This window comes from Pollicipes pollicipes, unplaced genomic scaffold (assembly GCF_011947565.3).
Source record: "Pollicipes pollicipes isolate AB1234 unplaced genomic scaffold, Ppol_2.1 Scaffold_4740;HRSCAF=5597_pilon_pilon_pilon, whole genome shotgun sequence".
NCBI classification, from domain to species: domain Eukaryota; kingdom Metazoa; phylum Arthropoda; class Thecostraca; order Pollicipedomorpha; family Pollicipedidae; genus Pollicipes; species Pollicipes pollicipes.
In genome coordinates this window covers 27,569,311-27,591,320 of record NW_023596545.1, presented here as the reverse complement: position 1 = coordinate 27,591,320, position 22,010 = coordinate 27,569,311, and the positions used below count along the sequence as shown (strand labels likewise).

Genomic DNA, 22,010 nt, shown 5'->3' with positions numbered 1-22,010 from the left:
AACAACGTTGCCGTTTTCATCCTCTCTCACCGGCTTACTACGCCTGCTGTCAACAAAAGACCGGCGCCGCGCGGCACACGGAGACTGCAACGCCGGGGATCGAGGTTTTTGTTCTGAGGCTCGAACGCTCGCGTGGTTCAGGCTATGTTATGTAATTATTCCACCACTCGGTTCTGAACAAAGGCTGAACCCCCGAGACGAACATGGTCACTGAGGAGTTAGCTCAACTAGCAACGCTTTTACAATCAACTTGCCTTGCGCGCGCCACTGACATTATGGTCGTTTTATCTGCCGTACATTCGAACTGAAGCGGGCGGTTCCGAACGGCCTTTCGAGCCCCGCGTGACCTAGGATTAAGGGCCCGATTTGAGGGCCCGAAAGGTCCAAAAGGCCAACTGGAGGTCGTATTCAGGGATCCTGGTCCGCTGTGCATGGCCAGCGATTTACACTGGTCGGGGATTGTGCATCTGTCAGGGGCCCACAGCGCCTAACAGAGGATGCTGTGTTCGCAAAGAGCCCTAAGCTGACCAAGGACAGTGTTCAATGAGGCCAGAAGAGGGGCCCGGGCGGCCCACGGAAACCGACGATTAAGGGCCCCGTTGGAGGGCATAAGGTTCTGAAGGCTTGGCTGTACGTCACATGAAGTATTGCAGCTGTTCAGTGCCGTGACCTGGAACGTCAGTCGGAAGGCTTCCATCAGGGACCCTCTTCTAAGGGCTCTCCATCCCTGTTATATAGGGCCTCGACGCGGAGCCAAACAGTCAATTCCATGTCCGTCGGAGCCTTTTGGGACCATTTCCCAATCAGGAACGGGACCGGGGTCCGTGGTGGGCAATGTTCGGGGTCCTTGACACAGTGAGAGACTCCTGTGTTGGTCAGGGGCCACAGTGCCTAACAGGGTCCTGTGGTAGCAAGCGGCCCCGAGTCGGCCAGGAGCGGCGTTTGAGAGGACCCGAACAGGGGCCGAAGGGTCTCTCGAGACCAAAGATCAAGTGCTTTATTAGATGACTGCAGAGCCCGAAAGGCTGGCTGTAGGCCATTAAGGATCACCACCCGTAATGCCGTGATCTGAAACGTCAGTTACAGGGCCTCTTGCACCGATTGAGGACCGCTTAGACAGAGTGTTCTTCTATTTCGGCGAGAGATCACCAACACCGAACAATCAGCTCCTGTCGATCTGAGTTCTGGGGGCCCACAGTACCTAACGGGGAGTTCTGCGTCAATAAGGGGTCCGAGTCGGTCCAGGAAACATTTGCTCAATGTGGACGAAGACGAAGCCCCGAATGGCGGAAGGCCTCTTGCGTTGGTCGGGTCCTCTGACAGTGAAAGAAAGCCTGAGAACTTATGATGAGCATTTACATTGATACAATGGAAGACCTGCGTTAATCAGGACTCCGCTACCGAACAGTAGGGCCTCCTACCCAATTCCAGCATTGGAGTCTGTAACAATTATTGGACAATCTGTAGCGATCAGGAATGTTGTGACGTCAATGAGGGCTCCTGCACCAATCGGGGGCCAACTGTACCAGTCATAAGGTTTCCCCCGTGAGGGAAAGGAGCAATGTGATATGATGCATCCCTGCAAAGGCCTCCGGACCGGCCAGGGAATCCCGCCCGTGTCGCCAGAATGGCAGCCGGAAGACACCGCGCGGTGTGAGACGGAATGACAATGCAGGCTTCTACCGGGAACAGTAATGTGCCCCTAATGTTCTACTCAAGTGGGCCCCTTCCCGGAAAGACATATGGGGTCTCATTAGTGTTGAATACAGTGGGTCGAATGAGTTAAAAACGGACAAGGATATCCCATCGTTGCCCAAGAACGTCTATTCTTTTACAGACTCGACTAATGAAACAAATCACAGCAAAAACTTCGCACCCGCAATCTCGGGAGCAAGGACATCAATGGGCTGGGTTACAGCTTCCGTAAAACCGGACGGCGATGGCCAGTGCCAGTGACACCGGGCGGCGGGCGCCGTGTGCGCCAGAACGATTGGCGTGAAGTGATGGCTACCAAGGCCTTTTTAAATTAGGATTAGGCCGGGCGTATTTTTCTTTACAACTTTGAGGTTGTCCTCTGGACAGATTAACAGATACAGCAACACGGAAAATATAGATTTCACCTTTACTGTCCCAGCTCCACCACCAGATTTCAGTTGCACTTTGCGGTGTTGTAGAGGCCAATCCTTCCCTAACATTGATCTAAAAATCACGCATGTGTGAAATTTTCGCTCGGACTACCCTCTAAATGCGAGATTTGATATCCTACAGCTTTCAGAAATACTTCTTTCAGAAGTGTCATCATTTTCGCTTGGCCATTGACCACGGCTCAATATAACCTGCCAGACCGAAATTGCGCGGGCTAAGGAGACTGCAACGCCTGACGTCGAGATTTTGTTGCCGATATTGGCGAGCGCGCGTGGCAATAACTATGCTACATAATATGTATCCGATACTGACTTAATGCTGAGCACTTCCAGGAAAATCTGGTTTGACCACGTTACTACAAATGGTTGAAACCATTTCGATCTACAATCTACATTTGCGCAGTTTTTAATATGCCTGCAAAGCACCAGATAACAATTCTAAGTTTCTGAGATCCATCGTATTAGCAAGAATTCCACTGGGACCTTCGTAAGTGGGAGAGCTGCGACCATTTGTTTCACGCAGTCGTTTAAAGAGTTGTTTATCTTTCAATCAGTTATTTAGCGCTTTGGCGACAAACTTCAGGCAGAACTGATTTTACGCTGGCCTCTGACTTCTACTCCAGTTATGGATGGTATGCATATAAAATATCAAACAGAAACTGTCTTTGTTATGCCCCACTTTCCAGTGCCGAGCGCTGGCCGCGCGGCCTGGGTCGCTATTCCTTGTGAATACATAAGTGTATATACCAAACGATAAAATACTGAAGTGCACACATTTCACTTTTCAGCGTTCAAGGGGAAGGGTGCAAGTACACGCTCTAATTGTCTTGTGAACCTTCACAAAACAAGTGTATTTACATGAAGATGACTGAAACTGCCAGGCTTCCATACGTGACTGTTGTTACTACGCACATGACCTTAAATATATGTAGCAAGTTTAGTTTATATAATAGCCATCTACATTTATGTATCATATATATATATATATATATTATATATATATATATATATATATATATTATATATATATATATACTGGCCAGAAATAGCCAGATAGAAATAGCTTCATAGCCAGAAATCTAACAACATAAATACGCTATATTAATAAGTTTTTATACCTGTCTCTTACAGCGACTTCCAAGAATCTGGCCCACCCAATCACTGAGAAACCGACACCCATGGGAGGACATGGTTATGTTCTTGCTGGTATGAGTCGGTGTGGAAAATGCCCGCTACTTTTTCGCGTAGCTTAAAAGTGAAAGTGTGGATTATCCACAAATGAACGCCATTTTACGATGAAAATAGTCATGCTGTAGACAAATGTTTTGCAAATTTTAAAAATACATTTGTTTCTCAGAACTTCAATGAACATTCACACCCCTCCTGTAGCCATGCTTTCGGTCTGTCGCATTGCTGTTTAAAGTTTGGGCCACTGACATAGGCTTTTTGGACACGCCGTTAAAAATTGCCATTGCCAGAACACACCAAACGGAACAAGTCTATAATTTCATAACGGTGTTTCGCATCGTTTGTAAATTTCGTTTAGTTACAGGTTAGTTACAGGTTTCGTTCTAGTTACTGGTGCTGACATTGATCACAACCATTCTAAGCTCACGTGACGCAGCTTCACATCGGATTGCAATGACATTGCAATGCGAGTGTATTACAAATAAATGGCACATTCTTCTGCAAAATACAGTGTGTTGCTTCCTCCGCAGCAAACTATTTTGAATCGAAGAACGTAAATAATGTGGCTTCGAACCCCCGATACGCAAATTAGTGGCTCACATCTGAAGAAAAGTCAGATCTGGAGGTCAGGCTAGGTCAGTCCTGTCGGCTGAGCCCCAACCGTTTTTAAAGTGGCACCCCTGGTCATAGCACTGCTTTGTAATATATGGAACGTCCTTCATTTGCTCAACGACCTTGGGTTGTAACATACGGTAAATGTTGCAGCACCTTCGCTTGTCAGCGCAATGTAGCTTGTGCAGTGCAGACGTGGAACTATGCTGAGATACAAGAAAAAATATCAAACCGGGCCGGCGTTGCCTGGAGAACCAAGTTGGCCTTCACAAGATAATGTCCAATTTCCCATCGGTTCAAGCGCATCCTCGAGCCTGAAGCAATGAACCGCTATGAATCAGCCCGGCAATCATTCTAAACCTGGCAATCCCCCCGTGTCTGCGGACTGAAAGAGCAAACCACCGGTCACGTTCACCTTGCACTGGCGAATCCTGGACACCGGTACGAAGGATCAGCCACACAGACCTCCAGTTCCCACTCGAGCGGCTAGTCGATCCGTCTCGGTATTGAGCACGCGACCGATTAGGCGTCTTGACCGCATAACCGCACCCACACATCCCGTAGCACGTTGGCCCGCCAAGGGCCGAGACCGCGTGGGAGCACACGTGCATGCCGGGGGATAAGCGGGAGGAGGATTAACACCGGGATGCGATCCGTGCCATCCTATTACACGCTAGGTTATCCAAGCGCCATCTGGACGGATCGGTGGCAGAACTGGAATGAGTGTTAACGGTACTCAGATGCCCTCAATTGAGCATCACCAGAGTCATACTGACCGTTTGCAACTATCATTGCATGGACCCTATCGACACTACGCGTTAGGACGCGATGAGAACAGACCCATGGCCCTGAAATCCCCTCCACGGCGACTAAAATGCGTCAGCAGAACACATACGAAATAGCCATTTATTACAGCTTGATGCGGAGCGCAAGGAAGCGGTTTCAAGCTTGCTTTGGCACATCAAATACATTACAATACACTGGCCTGTCCCCGCACCCTGCCGCAAACCGCCGATGTCACTAATATCACTACAAGCGCCAGCGCTCCTCTGCGCGTCAGACTACATTGCCTCACAGTGACTGATCGGCCAGGGCGCCGCGAGATCCTGGTCGACTTCGGACATTTCAGCCCATCAGGCGCTTAGCTCGAACCACGCGCCGGCGCCGGCTTCCGAGACGTCGGGGCGGCGCGCTGCGTTCGCGGTAGGAAGCCATTTGCCGCGCGTTATAACTGAGCGTCGGTTAGTAACTCAACACCACGCTGCTCGGTCGAGCTCCGCCGCCGCCGCGCTTCCGACTGGCGGCTGACGGCTAAAACGGGCCGTCCGCGCGACCTCAGCGGTGTCGCGCAAGCGTCCGCATGTAACACGCGAGACGCGGCAGTCTGGCCTTAAGCCAGGCGAGAGGTACCGACGGCGGTCAGCGGGGGCTGGGATCCACCGAGGGCCGGATACGGCAGAGCGGCCACGGGACGAAAGCGGGCAGCACAGATAGTGGCGTCTGGGCTGGCCGGAGTCGCCACCGAAGCTCGGAGCAGGCGAGCGACCCGTTTTGTCCCACCGTGTCAGGTCAGGTCACGTGAGGGCAGGCCGTGCGGCCCAACCGCCGGCGGTACATGACGTGCTGCGGTGAGAGCCCGATGGCGGTTCGATTACCCATGCGCAACGCCCCAATCAGCAGAGGCCGTGCCACCCCGTGCCGGGCCAGCCGCGGCCTGTCGACGAGTCTGTCCACGACCCCTTGGCTCAGACCAGGTCACAGGGACCGTCACGCGTCGTACTCAATGCGCCAGCGCGTGGGCTGGTCGCAGGCGTCTCCCTCGGCCTCTCCACACAGCCGGTTAAACGTGGACTCGGCGTCGAAGCCCAGGATCTCGCGCTCCTCCTGGATCCGGAACGAGAAGGTCGACTCGTAGCTGCCGATGAAGTGCCTGCAACAGGGGCGCCGGGGTCAGTGGTGGCGGCTGGTGCCAGGCGTCACCCCGACCTCCGCCCACCGGCCGGCCGACCGGCCACGACGTGAAGGGGTCTGTGAGGCTGGACCTCAGCTGTTGTGTCGCTACGCGCGGACAACAGCAGACACTGCTAAACAAGACATCGACATCCAGCAGCCCGCGTCCAGCATCGTACACACCAGAGTAGCATGTACGAAATAGCTGATGATGTGAGGGTGTCTGCACGCCTCAGACAGGCTTTTATGCTTAATGCCCGACACACACACAAATTTTCAGCTCACGATCGACCGCCGCCCAGCGATTACTGATGACTATTTACTAGTGCATGCAAGTCCATCGAACCATAACAAAGCACGAAGCACGTGTAGACGATGGGGTTTCTCGTGTCCGTGAGTCTCGTGACTGTGCTCGTGCCCCGTTCGTGAGCCGTCAGCTCGTCCTCCTGAGCCGACTCGTCAGTAGCGTGCGTGAATGCGCCCAGTGATCCAATCATTCAATGGCCAATTCAATAGGCAATGCCCACAGTCAGCCATCGATCCGATCGTCCGTGGGTGTCGAAGAGTCGCGACTGAACGAGAGGCGTCGGTGCTGCTCTCCCTCTCCGTTTTTTTTTTTTTTGTGGCGCACGCAAGTAAATGCGCCATAGAGTAAAAACCAAAAGATGGCCGTCAGTGTCGCCTTATCGCAACCCGATTGTCGCGGCAAGCTTCTTACAGAAGCGCAGGTGGAATTACGCTGTGCACCTGCAACTTATCTGTCCCTCGCCCTCGAGGTTTGCGACGGCGTGGCCAGATCCGCGACGATACTCCACTTGAGTAAGCCTCATACTGACGTTTAAAGAGACACGGTCGTGTTTCGTGAAAGCGCGCTGAATTAAGTAAACGAGGCATGTTCATGCACTTGAATGCTCCGTGTACCAACTGGACAGACGATCAGCTTCACCGCGTTTCCCCTGACGCGATCCCGCTGAAGCGTGCCCGGCGCACAACTGAGGTGAGGGGGTGCGCTTAACATCGAATTATCGCCCGATGAGACAGTCCTCCAGTTACCCACCAACGCCCAGCGAGTGCAGGACAGCCGTCGATGCGCGACGACGGGCCCCGCGCAAACTTTTGGGACCACGCCGTAATACGAGACCATGCGGGACCGATGGCTGGACCCGATACCAGCACGTGCATGCACAGCCCACGGACGTGGGGGCGGAATTGCCCCACGGAAAAGTGGCGACGAAGGGGTCGAGGATGGCGAGGGCGAGGGCGACAGACAGCGGATGGGAAGACCGCGCAATGGTAGCAGGACGCTACGGAGGCGGCACGACGGCCAGGCCACCATCACTGACGCGTGTCTCTGCTCAAGTTCCTGCGCTGGAGAAAGTGACAGAAGCGAGGGCAAGGAACTGGGCACATCAGTGTCTTCTGTCCAGAGCCGTCCTCTTTTCAGCCCTGCCACGAAAGGCGGGCGACGCCAGGGCCGAGCGAAACGGTGGCAGTGCGCACCTGGCGTGGCTACAGACGATCTGGTCGACGATGGCCTCCTCGCCTGCCAGCAGGTCCTTCCGCGGCGCCGGCCGCACCACCGTGAACGGCTTCAGCAGCTCCTTCAGCTGGCGCACCTCTGAAACAGCGCCAGACGACCTCAGAGCGCGACAGTGCGCCACGCAGGAGGTCCCACATCAGGTCAGCCTGACATCGCTGCCGTTCACGCTGTGCGATCGCCGACGGCAGCGCCCGGCCTCGCATTTACACTTGTCCGGAGTAAGTCGGAACATCTTGCAAACGGAGGAGCCTTCTGTGCACTGCGCAAGCAACTTCCACAGCCGCACGGAAACTCACGGTTACTTAATGTATGAAAACTGCACAGTGGCAGGAAAGCTCACCGATTACTGTCAACTTAACCATGGTTTGTTTTATAACGTCGTTTGACACGTGCTCGAGTGGGGGTCAATTTGACCCCACCCCAACGTTTTGACAAAATAATTTTAAACGGGGCGCCGAATACTGATATGACGCTATCGGTACATGACACCCATATGGGGTTTAACCATGTTTGACCATATTTAACCCTAAGGTCAAGACCAACGAACCTCACACTTTGACACAAATGAGTTTACATGTGGCCAACGCACCCTGGTAGTTTGGTGTCTATACCTCTCTTAGCTTTGAGATCGCGGGGGTGAACTGGCCCCCACCCAAGCGAAGAGTACTCAACCGGCCATCCGGGCACGTGTTGACCAGTACCTCCTGATGTATGGAAGGTCGAGAGGTCAGCGTAAGAACTGTGAACTCATACGACTAGTGTTGAATGCGACGAGCCGAAAATAGACACCATATCTAACAGGACAAAGGGTGAGCACAATACCAGCTCGTGGAAGCACCCCGCTGGGCTCAGTCGGCAACTCCCGAACCAATTACTGATGGACGGCCGCTGCGCACCCACACCGACGTCACTCCGCCGTGACCGGCTCACGCGTCGGCACCGACGGCACGGCACCGAGCCGCGTCGGCCTCACGAGTCATAACGCGAGCACGCGCCGCTCGCCGGCCGCCGGCGCCGACAAACATGCAACAGGAGTCGACGGCGCAGGGCGTCGTTCATGCCCGGCTCACGGCCAGCCACCTCCGCACACCGACTGTCGAACGACTGCGGACGCGGTGTGACACTCAAATTACAGCCGGCCACCGGACGCAGGCGGGGAGGCCCCACCTGCCGGCCTCATCATCTCGGCGGGTTGAAATAAGCCGCGTCATCGACACGCCTTCCGACCACAAACGATGTGTGCCAAGCGACTGGCGGACGTCGATGTGTGCCAAGCGACTGGCGGACGTTGTTATTCGCTGGTCTTTGTTCAATTTCCAAGCAATACGTGTCCTCCCCGAGAAAGATAATTCCTCGCTTTGATAGTTCGTTAGAAGTCCTTGTACATCGTGCTGAAAACCCCGCCTTGTTACATCAGTATTGCCTCTTGTTTTACGCCACCCTCTGCCGCTGCAGCGGTCTCTGCCGCACCTTGCCGCTATCAGAGCCCATCCATCGCGAGGTGTCTCATCACCCAGCCACAGCCACTCCTCACTGCACTGAGCGCGCCCGCTCCGCCTGACCTGGCCTAACTCCGAGTGCATTTACGATCCGATCCGCGGCAATTGGCGGTGCATGACCGCGCCGGGACCGGTTCGCGCCGCCTCACGAGTCACGAGCCCCACAGGCCTCAGACGGCCAGCCCCACCTCCCGACCGCCGGCGCTCTCACCGCTCCCGGTGACCCTGCCCTGGGGCCCGGCGCTCTGGGGCCCTGCGCTCTCCCGGCGTCCGGCGCTGGGGCCTCTGCCGACGCCCGGACGGCCAGCCCCCACCCCCCCCGCCGGCGCTCTCACCGCCCCCGGTGACCCTGCTCTGGGGCCCGGCGCTCTCCCGGCGTCCGGCGCTGGGGCCTCTGCCGGCGGCCGGACGGCCAGCACCGCCGCCGAGCCAAGAGTCAGCATTTCCGTGTCTCCGTATCCAAGGCCCTTTTAATCCATCTGCCAATAATAATAATATTAATGATTCACTAACGCTAATAATAAGTCACAGCACGTGAGCACCTGGCGTACAGCATGACAAAATTGAAAATTTTGTATGGTGGCAATGCCTGCGTGCCGGACAGCAGGACTACATCACTGAGACCGCATGCGCTTTCCAACATGCCATGGCCGTCAAAACCTTCCCTTATACGGTTCCACTAAAGCACACACTAATCTGCCCAACGCGCCATGATTTCTCCGTAGCCCGGCTCATCAACCACATGCCCTCGCCAAATGAGCGTGCGCAGATTTCGCCGAAGCGGAGCAAAACACTAATCACTCAGACTGACTAATCTAGACTAATCGCTGCTGGCCGCGCCCCTCGACGCACGGCATCGCGCCACGGTCCGGGGAGAGGATGAGTCCGCTTCTGACAGCTGTCGGACCGCGTCCGCTGAGGACGCGAGCCGTGACCAATCCGCTCAGGCTTGCGGGGCTCCTGAATGAAGCGGTACCGGCCGGCCTCCCGTTACCAATCAAAGCTGCATGCGAATCAAACTCCGAACATTCGCTGGGAGATCAAGTGGCCACTGACAACGCCGCCGCCGGGACGGCAAATGTGGCGTGATAGCTTCTGGCCTGTGCTGGGTACGCCTCCCGCGGCGGAACAGCGCAGGAACACACGACACCCCATTAGCGTAATCAACACAGGGAGCAGCAGAAGATTCCCCGTGCTCACACGTGCGCGTTTCATATAGTCTTACAAAGTACGAGGAGTTTGTAGCTTTTGGAGCCGGAGACGGCTAGGAGGTCCAATGATCGGTGGATATGCTTTATGAGGATGAATTCCACGATAGGCACTGCATGTGCTGGACCTATGTGATGCAGTTTACATCTCTATGTTGATACATTTCGGTTTCGGGACATCTGGAACGGTACCGGATAAACTGCAATGCAGCGGCCTACCCAAAGACCACGAATGTCTAGACGTCTCATTACCTTATTGGCTGCTTGTGGTAAACTCAGCAACAAATGGCCTTCTCTGAGCTGCTGATGAAAGAAGAGTCCGCCAAAGCCGGCCTGCTGTTGCGCCCGACCCTGCAGCTCTTTGAGGACGCCGTACAGGCCTATCCGAACGAAGTCCGTACGCTTGCATGCCCGCGCTTACGGAGCGGCGGGGCAAACTCCATCATTTCGTTACATCAGAGCGACACAGCTGCCGCGCGTCTGATTCCTTCCTGGAGATTGGAACTCATTGTTTCCGAAACCACGTCATGCCCACTTACTCATCTGATATTCCTCTTCTGGACCCCCCCCCCCCCGTGCATGAATGCTCGACAAAGTGAGCTGGCTAACTGGCGCCAAGTTAGGCAATGGGGCCATGACGTCATCGTCACACTGACGGTGACGTCAGCCCCAAAAAGGCTTGGTGAACGTCAGCTTTCTTGCGGACTCCAGCGCAACCTTTAACACCTCGGAAAACGTACGCAAGAAACAACGAAAGACCACAACAAAGGCTTGGTCATCGTCACGTTTCTTGCAGATTTTACCGAAACCTTTGCAGTCCTGAAAAGGGGACACAAGACACAACGAAAATTAGCTCGACCCACTTTCCTGAGCCCCCCCCCCCCCCCATAATGATGCGCACTTACAAGATCTCGACACACCAGCTTCTTATCGGTTATCAGAAAGCCGTAATGATTGGTTAATTGACGGCTGTTGCGTGCCATGCTAGCCAACGCGTAACCGTGTATGCCAAGGTACACGATGATCTGAGGAAAAGCTTGGAGAATATCAAGCAGAGCCTAGAAATTCTGACTGTTTTACAACGTTCACGCCCGGGAGTTTCACTGAAGCAGCTTTCAACCACCGGGCTTCGTCCCACGTAAAAATCCCGAACCTTCCCAAACTCGGTGACTTATCATGGCTCAGCTGTGGCTACATTTATGACCGCATCTGATTAGCTAACCACCTCATCCCCTCCGCTCCAGGTTTGCCTTCAGATTGCAGCCACCTGTCCCCACAGGCCCACCAGCGCTTGCAACGTCAAAGGACATCGCATTTCCAGAGCGCGCACGCACTCTAAAACAGATGCTGTAGTTCTCTCGCGCGTTATAACTTCTCCCACTGTGGCGGCAATCACAGTCTCCAGCCTCCACCCCAGTCACACCGATAAGCCAAACCCATCAGCCGTCAATCCCCATCGCTGTCCCGCCAGGCCCCGCACGAGCTAGTGACCCCCCCAGCTCGACCCCGGTGACTCCGCGACGCGACCGCCCGGCCGCCGGCGCGGTGCGCACCTGAGCGTGGCGCGTCCGTCGCCAGGAAGACCGTGTCGAGCCGGAGCCGGCCGAGCGCGGCCGAGATGGCGCGCGCCGCCGCCGCCAGCGACGGCACCGTGCGCGCCCGGCCCGAGACGAAGTCGCGCCGCCGCAGATGGACGGCCAGGTAGGGACCGCCGCGGGCGCTACCGGGCACCGCCTGTCCGGACCGCCAGCGGGCGCTGGTTATGGGCGGAGCGGGACCTCATCTCAAGGGGCGGCAGACGTTGAGAAGTCGATGTTGTGGGACTGGTCACGACATTTGCGCAGAGCAGCTGCAGCCTATATGGCGAGGCACTGTGATCTGACGCTACACAAAGCTTGTCTTAAGCACAATTACCTTCGTTCACGACCACAATTGATGCAGTGATGTCAGCCGGCGTGGTAAACCAGCCACATTGCAAATTCTAGCGCGGACACAGCGCATCATCCGGGCCCCATCATCCACGCACGCACGCACATGCGCACGCGCACGCCACACACCCCACACCCACACCCACACGCCACCGGCCGAGGTCCGTCCCGCCGTTTACGCACCTTCATCTGCCTCCAGTCGTCAGAGTACTCTGTGCGGTCGGTGACGTCATCCGACCGGAGGAGGTCGCGCCGCAGCGCGGCCGCCTCCTCCACCAGGTGGCGCGCGAAGCGCATGCTGCGCCGCACCGCCCAGAAGTCGGCGCTGCCGTAGTGGCGGTGCAGCACGGCCTCGGCCCGGTCCACCAACACGGACCTGCCGGGGGCGGCCGTTGAGGGCGGCTGGTTCCGGCGTTAAGATACGAGTGGACGGTCGCCGGTTCGATTCTCATGAGAGGGAATTTTCGCCCCACAGTTGCTCCATCAGGAGTGGACAGGCGGGCAGAAATCAGCGGTGTTGTAACGCACATCCTGCGAATGGCATAGTGAGGTCTAGGCCCTCACTGTATGCACGGTTCCGAATCTCAATGACCAGGACGTTCAGTTAACGCCAACAAGGTCGCACAAGCTTTAACACGCGCCCGGGTGGCCGGCTAGATATCCTTCGCCCTTCGCTCGGGCGGGGGGGGGGGGGGAGATCAAAGTTTTTTTTTGCATTTGAATAAGGGACAAATATTACTCTTGGCAGTATGTTCTTTAAAAAATATCGACCTGGGTCATCCTAAGTCAATGACCTATTATGACCTATAAAAAGTCAATTGAGGATGTATGATGCAGTTTCTGCTATCAATAAATTCAAAATGAGCACCAGAAAATATCCCATACAGCAAGCCCTACAGCAATAAAACAGGTTGGTTTTGACCTTGATCTGACCTTCATACCTGACCTGAGGTCAACTTAATTTGCTTAATCAATACTTGTGTTGCCTAACAATGCATCTCAAAGATGCATAATTTCGTCAAACTCTCCGTTGTTGCATCAGACTGAACGATTCCCTAGAAACTGACTTTGCTGACACCATGGCCCGACTCTGACCTGCCGTAGGTCAGTGACCTTACAAGGCACACATAAATGTTTTACACCAAGCGATCTGCTATTCAATTGTGAACAGTTATGCAGCATTTGGCGTGGCTGCGCCACACCGTTCGGAAACCATTCTGAAAAAACCGTCGGGGAGGGGGGCAATTTGATCCCTACCAGAGCGCGTGTTAAACGCTCAGATGAACCACGCTACCAAAGAGCTTCAATTCTGAGCTCACACAAGTCAAGTCCAGGGTCGCCCGGCGAGCAGCCGGCCTGAATGGTCAACAGAAACGAGACATTAGGCTGTTGGTGGCGTGACCCACCACCAGGCAGAGCTGACCTCAACATGACATAACCTGAGCATCATGCAACAGGTCGGAAAACCTGTGACCGCGCGCAAACCCGGTCCTAAATGGCGGTAACCTGGCGGGACGGATCGCGCCGCGAGGTAACCGCACCTGTGTGGCATGCTGCCCACCATGTCCGCCAGAGTCTCCGAGGTGCCCTGTATTGACACGCAGCTGAAGTAGGCCACGCGAAGGGTCACTTCACCCCACATGAGGGCCTCGTGGTCTTCCCCTGACCGCCTGGAAAAGACCAGCACACCAGGATCCAGCTTTATGCCAGCCCAATGCGTGGAACAGCTGCGGTCGAACATTCGCTGAAGCCGCATGCTATCAAGAACTCCCCATGCTTGTGATACTGATCACGCAACGTACCACGAACGCTGAAGCCGTAATGATCTTCGGAAAGCTTATATTTCTACACACGCGTGCCCAGCTCCTCAAAGTTCAATCCGCCACGTGCTCACACCGCACCCATCCTCGCGCCGACTGTAGTAGCCGTCGGCGCTCGGCGAGAGCGCCGCGCTGACAGTGTCAGCGCGTGACCGTTCCCGGCGCCGCGCAGCAGCGACAGGTCTGCCCAAGACGGCGGCGACGGGGCCAGACGGTGCGGTAGCACTACCTAAATCTTGCCTTGTGCAGGCACGGTCTGCGGTCCCACTTCTCGTCGAACTGGCCGTCGCGCCAGCCCTCGGCGTAGTCCTGCAGCTGGAGGGCGCTCTCCACCCGCGCGCCGCTCTCTGGAACGGCACGACGCGCTCATCACGGGCGCCGCCGCCGGCAGCCCCCCCCCCCCGCCGTGCTCCGCCGCGTGCGAGGCGTCGCCGGGCGTCCAGGACGGCAGACGAGCCCGAGGTTTGAGCACAAGACAACACAGACAGCACGTACGCACGTGCGCACGCATACATGGGAGCACGCGCGCACGCACGTGCACCTTGGCGGCGTGAACGTACCAGTCATGACAACACTTGTGAGGTAATATGGACATATAGACATATATATCTCAGGCCAACAAAGGGCCGCAAGGACCCATCGAGGTCTTTGGCCTACCCCAGCCTACCTACCCCAGGTTCTGCCCCCATCCTTGACTCTAATCTTACTAACTGAACTACCTGAATTTAGAATAAATGAGACCCTCAGAACGATAGAACTTGTCCAAACGATTTTTACATGTTGCCAAGGAGGGACTTTCTCTAGAACTTCATTTGGCAGTTCATCCAATGACTCACTACTCTTTGACTAAATGACATCTGCCTCTTCATAGTTCAACTCCTACCTTTTGCTAACTGAAACTGGTTTTCTCTGAGTCTCGGCCTAATTTCCAGTGCTCCTTGTAGATCTAGCTTGTCTATCCCTCATATAATCTTGAGTCCCTCTTTCAGATCCCTCTGGGTCTACACTATTTCAGTGAATACAAATTCATAGCCTATCCTTATATTCTAAGTTGCCAATCCAACTTATCACCCCAGTTGCTTTTCTCTGTACTCTATCCAGTCTATCCATAACTTTTTGGAAGCATGGGGATCTTGCTTTTCTCTGCGCTCTATCCAGCCTATCCATAACTTTTTGGAAGTATGGGGGCCAAGTCTGTAGACAATACTCTCGGTGTGGTCCAGCAGACGCTAAGGACAACTAGATGACAACATTCCTACTTTTGTAACGGACATTCCTGTTCATAAGTCTCAGCATGGGAAGTGCTTTGCTCCTAGCAGCCCCATACTGCTTTTCAGCCTTTAAATCCCTGAAAATTATAACCCCTCTGTCCTTCTCATCTTCGATCCGGTCTGACTCTCTCCTACCATTTTGTGGCTAATGCCCTCACTGCCATAACTACCCATATTCATCACCTTACACGTATCGTAATTTAATGACATCTGCCCCAGAGACGCCCAGTTCACTAGCTTCTCTAAGTCAAGTTTCACCTGGTCTGCGTTTTTCGACACCCTTATCAATTTAATGCCGTCAGCAAATTTAACCACCTTACTGTCTTATCCTACCTTAATATAATTCACAAAAATAACAAAGAACAAAGGACCCAGCACCGACCCCTGCGGAGCCTCCACTCTCTACTAGCTCCCACTCAGATTTAGCACCATTGGGCGTAGTACCATTGTTTCCTGTCTTGCAGCCAAGCCCTCCCCCCCTCAGCCATTAATTTTTCCCTCAATACCATGCATTTTCAACTGATATTAGAGATGCTGGTGTGGCACCTTATCAAACGCTTTACTAAATATTACATAAATAACATCTTAACCATCATCTTTACCTACCTGACTTGTAACATACTCCATGAACTCCAGACGATTTGTCAAGCAGGGCCTACAGGAGAAAGCTATGCTGAAATACTATTGATCAACTGATGCCTATCTGAGTGTAACTGACTGCTAGCCTTAATTAATTTCTCTATGATCTTACACACTAGTGAGGTAAGACTGACAGACCTGTAGTTGCTGACACTCTTTTTGGTACCCTTTTAACACGCCCTTGGGTGGGGTGAGGGGTCAAATTGACCCCGCGAAGGTTTTCCCCAATGGTTTCCGAACGGCGACGCATAGCCCCGCCAAATTTTGCAGAGTTGTACACAACTGAATAGCAGATTGTTTGACATGCACAATTTAGATGTCATTTGTAAGGTTGCTGACCTATGGCAGGTCAAAGTCAGGCTATGGTCTCAGCGAAGTCCATTTCTAGGGAATCGTTCAATCTGATGCAACGACGAAGTGTTATACGAAGCCATACATATCTGAGATGCTTTCTTAGGCAACCAAAATATTGAATGAGCAAATTACGCTGACCTAAGGTCAGGTATGAAGGCCAGACCAAGGTCATAACCAACCTGTTTTATTACTCTAGCGCATGTTGTTTGGGATAGTTTCTGGTACGCATTTTGAATTTATTGATAGCAGGACACGCATTATACATCTTCCATGGTTGCTTCATGGATACTTCTTAGTGGTCAGAATAGGTCATTGACAAAAAATAACCCAGGTTAACATTGTTTTTAAGAAACATACTGCCTAGCGTAATCTTTGTCGCTTATTAAAATGCAAACTCAGAACAGTCTCCTATAATTTTGGTCACCATGACTTTCAAAAGGCCAAAAAGGTCACTGACTAGATGAACATATCACCTTTTGCTTAGAAACAGTTATCTAGGTTCTGGGGGCACTTTCAAGACCAACCTGGAATTTGACCTTGTTTGACCTTGTTTGACCCGAAGGTCGTGATCCAGGAACCTCAGAATTTGACCTAAATGAGTTCACGTACAGGTCAACACACCCTGCAAATTTGGTGTACCTAGCTTTGTTAGCTCCCGAGATCTCAGGGGGTCAAATTGACCCCCTCCCACCCGAGCGAAGAGTATCTTGCCGGCCACCCGGGCGCGCGTTAAATACCGGTGCTATATTGGTATTGCGCCAGCCCTCACGTACTTCTGAAAAACTCAATGACCTGTCAAATATTAGCATAAGCGGATAAGCTAAAACACACGCGCACCCATTAACACACTACCATACTATCTGGTCAGGCCTGGCCGTCTTATCAACCTTGATTTCCATCAAGCTCTCCCTTGCCAAACCCCGGTCAGCCGTCAAAACAAGGTTTCCCTTACGTCAAATTTTGTCCACTACCAGGGACATCACACACGAACTCCTTCGCAAAAACTTAAGAAAACTGCCTGCTACGAGCATCTGCAATATCCTAGTTCTTCACTTACAGCTTTCCATCTTCCTCGAGGGTACCGACGGAGGCTCCGTTGGACTTGAACTTATAGTAGCCAAAACAATTCTTAAAATCACCAGAGCAAATGCCCGCTAGATTCATTTATCATGATTATTTTGCTTTCCTGAATTCCTTCGTTAGCTTTTTTGATGGCGATCCTATACGCCGCCTTGCTGCTTTCTGTGCTCTGCACTTTTTGCCCATGATATGTCGCTTTGTTCACTGCCTTCAAATTGCGCATTGTTCGTGTCAGCTATAGGGGCTTCCTTGAGCTATTTTCTCACATTTTGCTACAAGGAATGAACCTTTCCTCTCCTTCTTCTATCATATCCTTGAACATTTCCCACATATGACGGGCAGTGAGTACAGTTAGATAACCATCCCGTTCGAAGCTAGCAAGAAAGACTGTAAGTTCTTCAAATTCCCCCCTAGCAAAATCTGGAATAAGAGTATGATTAGGTTTGCCTAAATAATCTAGATGCAGCAAAACCATACAATATTATGGCCACTAGTTCTCAGCGTCTCGCCTAGTGTTAACTCATCTACCAACCATTTTCATTACTAATAACAAGATCCAGAATTTCCTCTCCCCTTGTGGGTTCCCGCACCAACTGCTGAAGAAAATTCTCTTCAAAGCATGCACAAATGTTATTGTAACTATTTCAAAATTGGCCACGATCTACGCTCCAGCTTGTGATGTTGAAATCTCCCTGCACCACACACTTCCCCCAACACCTCGGCCGATTTCTTCGCATATCTATGTCCACATCCTGACAACTACTTGGAGGCCAAAAGAAAGTCCCAGCACGTAATTTGTTGCCCTCCGGCATTATCAAATCAATCCAAAAGGATTCTACAGTATCGCTTTATTCATGCCTTCTGCGATGTCACATTTTATATTCTGCCTTACATAGATAAGCATTCCACCCCCTTTTTCGCTTCCCTACGAAAAGTAAACGTGTCGCAACCAGATACTTCAAATTCCTGTTACCTGTCCTCAAAAAGGTACTCAATGATCCAAAATTCAGCGATAGCTACCCGGTTTAAGTCTTCTTCCAGCATGTGAGCATGAAGCTCGACAGGCTTGTTCTTGATATTTCTTGCATTTGCATAGAAGCACCTGTTTTCCTACATCTCGTTTTGGCTCACTCTTCCGTAACTTCGAATGACCATTCTTTATGTCTTCTATGTTCACCCTTCCATCCCTATAAGCTAGTTTCCCTGAAAAACATCTTCATATACCCTGCTCAGGACTTGCACACTTTTCTCAGAGAAATAGAGTCCACGCCTCTGATGCAGGTATCTACAGTTGAAAAACTGCCCCACACATCTACACACGTCAGGCCAGGCTTACCACACGGTTTCTCTTCTCCAGAGTTGCCCGCCAGCGCCCTGGAACTCTACTCAGGAGGTGCTCCGATCCCAGGCAAAATGCTTGTTACTATCTTCCTACTTTCGCTTTGCTGTTGAGTGACCAAAAGAGTACTAAAATCCTTCATCACCTCCTTACTCTTCTCCTGCCCTTTATTGTATACTCCTACCTGCACCACGACTGCACTGGCCTGGCTTTCGCCGATAACCTGCGCTACCATTGGCAATAGGTTCTTGACCTTGGCTCCAGGCTTCGTTAAACATCTCCTTCCTTTCCTGCCCTTACAGAACACCATATCTGATAGTGACGACCCCCAATGCTCCTGCCGGAATTATTATCGTGCGGCTGAACCAGCGAGGCCTCAGGTGGTATGACTTGGAAATAACAGAACAGAAGATAACCAAATATTTACTGGCTGTTGAGAATTTGCCGATAGCACCACCAGACCATGCCAAAAACAGCGACAAAAAAAAACAGAAAAAAATAGGAACACTGGAGACATACAAAACTGTCCACAGTGCAGAACGGCATTCCACTCACCTTTCCTATATTGGTCGAACTCCATGACGGGCACGTATTTGTCCAGGCTATCCAGGTCGAAGAAGCGGCTCCAAGGCACGCCCACGCTGTGTTGACCGCGCGTCACCTGCCAGTGGTACAGCGGGCCCCACGGTGGTAGGACCTGCCAGGTCACGGGAGCTGATCAGGCACGGCAGCCAGGTCACACCGGAATGGCGCATCGAATGCGAGGACGCCACACCAGTCATACCACACGGAAACGGTTTAACGAATCTGGACAGCTGGATCAATGATCAATGCCAAAAATGAATGTGGCATCAAGTATGGACGACAAATCCACACCTGGCCATTTTACTGTGCATACCTGATGCCCAAGCAGTTCAAAGCCACAGACGAGGAGCAGCAAACTAGGTCTGCCACAAACACACACATGTCAACCCATTCCTCCGAGTCTTTCACACGAACTGATCAACTGAGCCCATTTCCGGAATGTCTACATGCAGCGACGGCCATGATCTGCTGCCCAGAGCCGCTCCGGCGACTCGTTCCCCGTCGAACGGGCACGGCGGCGGCACCTGCCACAGCCCGTGCCGTCCCCGGACGCACCAGAGTCCAGTGGCCGCGACCGCTGAGCCGCGCGACCGCGCTCGCCACGCGCATGTAGACGTCCCGGCGCAGGTTGAAGCCCTCGCCGGGGTTGACGTCGTACAGCAGGTACCTGCGGCGCACGGGGGCCGACGTGACCGGCCAGACCGACGCGCGCACCGTCTGGGCGTCGGGCTGTGGCGACACGGGTGTCCTTCTGTGCAGGTCGGCATGCGGCGGCAGCGCGGTTCATGCGGCTCATTACAAATGAGAGCGAGCTGAAAAACTAGCGAAGCAATGCTGTTTCAAGCATGAGATGTTGGGATCGAGAAATGTTTATAGCTGTTGAAGACGTCTTCTCTGCGCATGCCTTGTGTCCGGTAACGCATTGAATCCGGACGAAAGTGCCGCTTTTAACGCCGCAACAGACACGAATCGTCCCTCGCGCAGCACCGGCCACACTCACCGGTGTCTGCTGGCTATGCTCACCAGCAGCTCACTGATGCTCACACAACCAGCCAATGTGTAAGCGACCACGACCCCAATCCACGCTGCTGCCAGTCACACCCCATACCATTTCCACGTTCATCATCCGCGGCTGCACAGCTCAGGAGACCCCTTCCTGGAGTGCCCACACATGACATCTGCTAGGCACATTCAGGCCAACCTGCCAAGGTGGCAGCACCCCATACATTCAAACTACCCCCAGAGGGAAGGAGAAAGTGGTGAGGGTGGCTGCTGCAACCAAGTCATTGAATGACCAATGACAGGCCTGACCTAGCCCAATTATTCACAGAAATGTGTTTGGCCAAGAACATACAACAGCTGATGCCTTCAACAAAATGTATTGAGGCCCATTAGTTATTGGATGTGCTGGCCCATACAGACTTTTGAAACCATCTATCAGATCAGAATTACTCCACAAGAGCAGGCCATTGACTTGTGGGTAGACTATCCACTCATACCTATTTCAATCTGTAATACATATAACAAACCACTTACTGACCTGTCATAGACTGAAGATGTGGTTTCATCACAAGAGCCATCCTTAAAGCAGGCTTGCTCACTGCTGCAGTAATGCAGGGCCAGCAAGAAGACCATGGTGTAAGCCTGGATCAATGACAGGGCATCACAACTCAGCCATGCTTCCAGGTTGCTCGATAGGGGCAGCAGGAAATTGCTTTACAATAGACCTTCAGAGGCACAAACAGTGCAGCATTCCCATGTACAACCATAGCAATTAAGGAAATGTGAAAATCAAAGCAACATCTTGTATCTGTTGACTTGAATTACATCTCCTCTGATTATAAGAAAAAGGAAACCTGGTATGGGAGCCACCATATATCACACAAAATGTGCCTCAAAGTTTTCTGGCATGGGTGATAATAACCAGTTATGTGCCAGTGATGGGCAATACATCATATTTTCAAAATGCTTTTGGACCCAGTACCACTTCTGCAATATTAACAGTCAAAGTGATAAGAACAGCATTAAAATGATATCATTAACCCACATACATCATACCCTTGAGCTCAAGCAAGTTTGAGCTCATTGTTATTGATAAAAGCTGGTAAAACTGGAAAATGATGCAAGGCAGTTTCAGGCAGCTTCAATCCACTGAAATTTTCATGAGTTGCATATGTTTCAGATGCACAAACTGTAGACCTGCCTTCATGAGATATCACTCAAGCCATCTCAGGAATCAGCAAACTGAAACCAGCTTAGTGTGCAATAAGTGACAACCCAAGTGTGTTTAGTGACCAGGGTTTCCCCAAACACAGCTAACACTATCAATTCTTGCCTGCACCCACCTGCACTGAACAAAAATACACTTACCCAAAACTGCAGCATGTTTATTGTACAACTCAGTCAAGATCTACTGCTTGAGAATATAACACGAGATGACTAAACCACATTGCTGGAACTACATAAGCGCACTAACTGCCCCGCACAAAATGTCTGAATGCGGTACAAAAAATCACAGTCTCTAGATTTGGTCCGGTACGTTAACTGCATGCTAAACATATATCTTGAAAAATATTGCTAAACCCACATCCCAAACAACAGCCCCGATCGTGTGGATGCCTATTGAAACCAAAGCGATTTTACCGTCTTAGTTGCGCCAATTCACCTACTTTTTGGCTGGTAAAGAGCCGCTAAATTACGTTAAGCGTTTTCGGCCGTGTTCTAAGGCCGCAGTAAGCAAATATTTTCGCCTGTCACTTACCAAAACAATAGCAGCATTTTTTGGCACGACTTTCAGCACGCATATTTGGTGCGAAAAGTGCAAATATAAAAAGAAAAGAAACCATAAGCACA

At 52.4% G+C, this 22,010-nt stretch overlaps 1 protein-coding gene across 1 annotated transcript; it reads right to left on the bottom strand.

The window, feature by feature from the left end:
- Positions 1–5,299: 5,299 nt before the first annotated feature.
- Positions 5,300–21,763, bottom strand: LOC119098915 (GDP-fucose protein O-fucosyltransferase 2). The gene is made up of 10 exons (XM_037221960.1): positions 21,528–21,763; positions 20,698–20,801; positions 19,713–19,824; positions 19,128–19,269; positions 14,119–14,236; positions 13,611–13,739; positions 12,253–12,445; positions 11,695–11,875; positions 7,395–7,512; positions 5,300–5,874 (listed from the first exon to the last, which is right to left on the bottom strand). The coding sequence occupies exons 1-10, from the start codon at positions 21,540–21,542 to the stop codon at positions 5,712–5,714; spliced, it is 1,275 nt and encodes a 424-aa protein (XP_037077855.1). The 5' UTR covers positions 21,543–21,763; the 3' UTR covers positions 5,300–5,711.
- Between the last annotated feature and the right edge of the window lie 247 nt (positions 21,764–22,010).

Bases quoted from the DNA above. Each gene is read 5' to 3' on its own strand.
- LOC119098915 (XM_037221960.1), bottom strand. The intron at 19,825-20,697 runs GTCAGTAAGTGG...CGTGCGCCGCAG, and splicing joins ACATCTTCAGTCTATGACAG to GTACCTGCTGTACGACGTCA. The intron at 13,740-14,118 runs GTAGTGCTACCG...GGTCTTTTCCAG, and splicing joins CTGCACAAGGCAAGATTTAG to GCGGTCAGGGGAAGACCACG.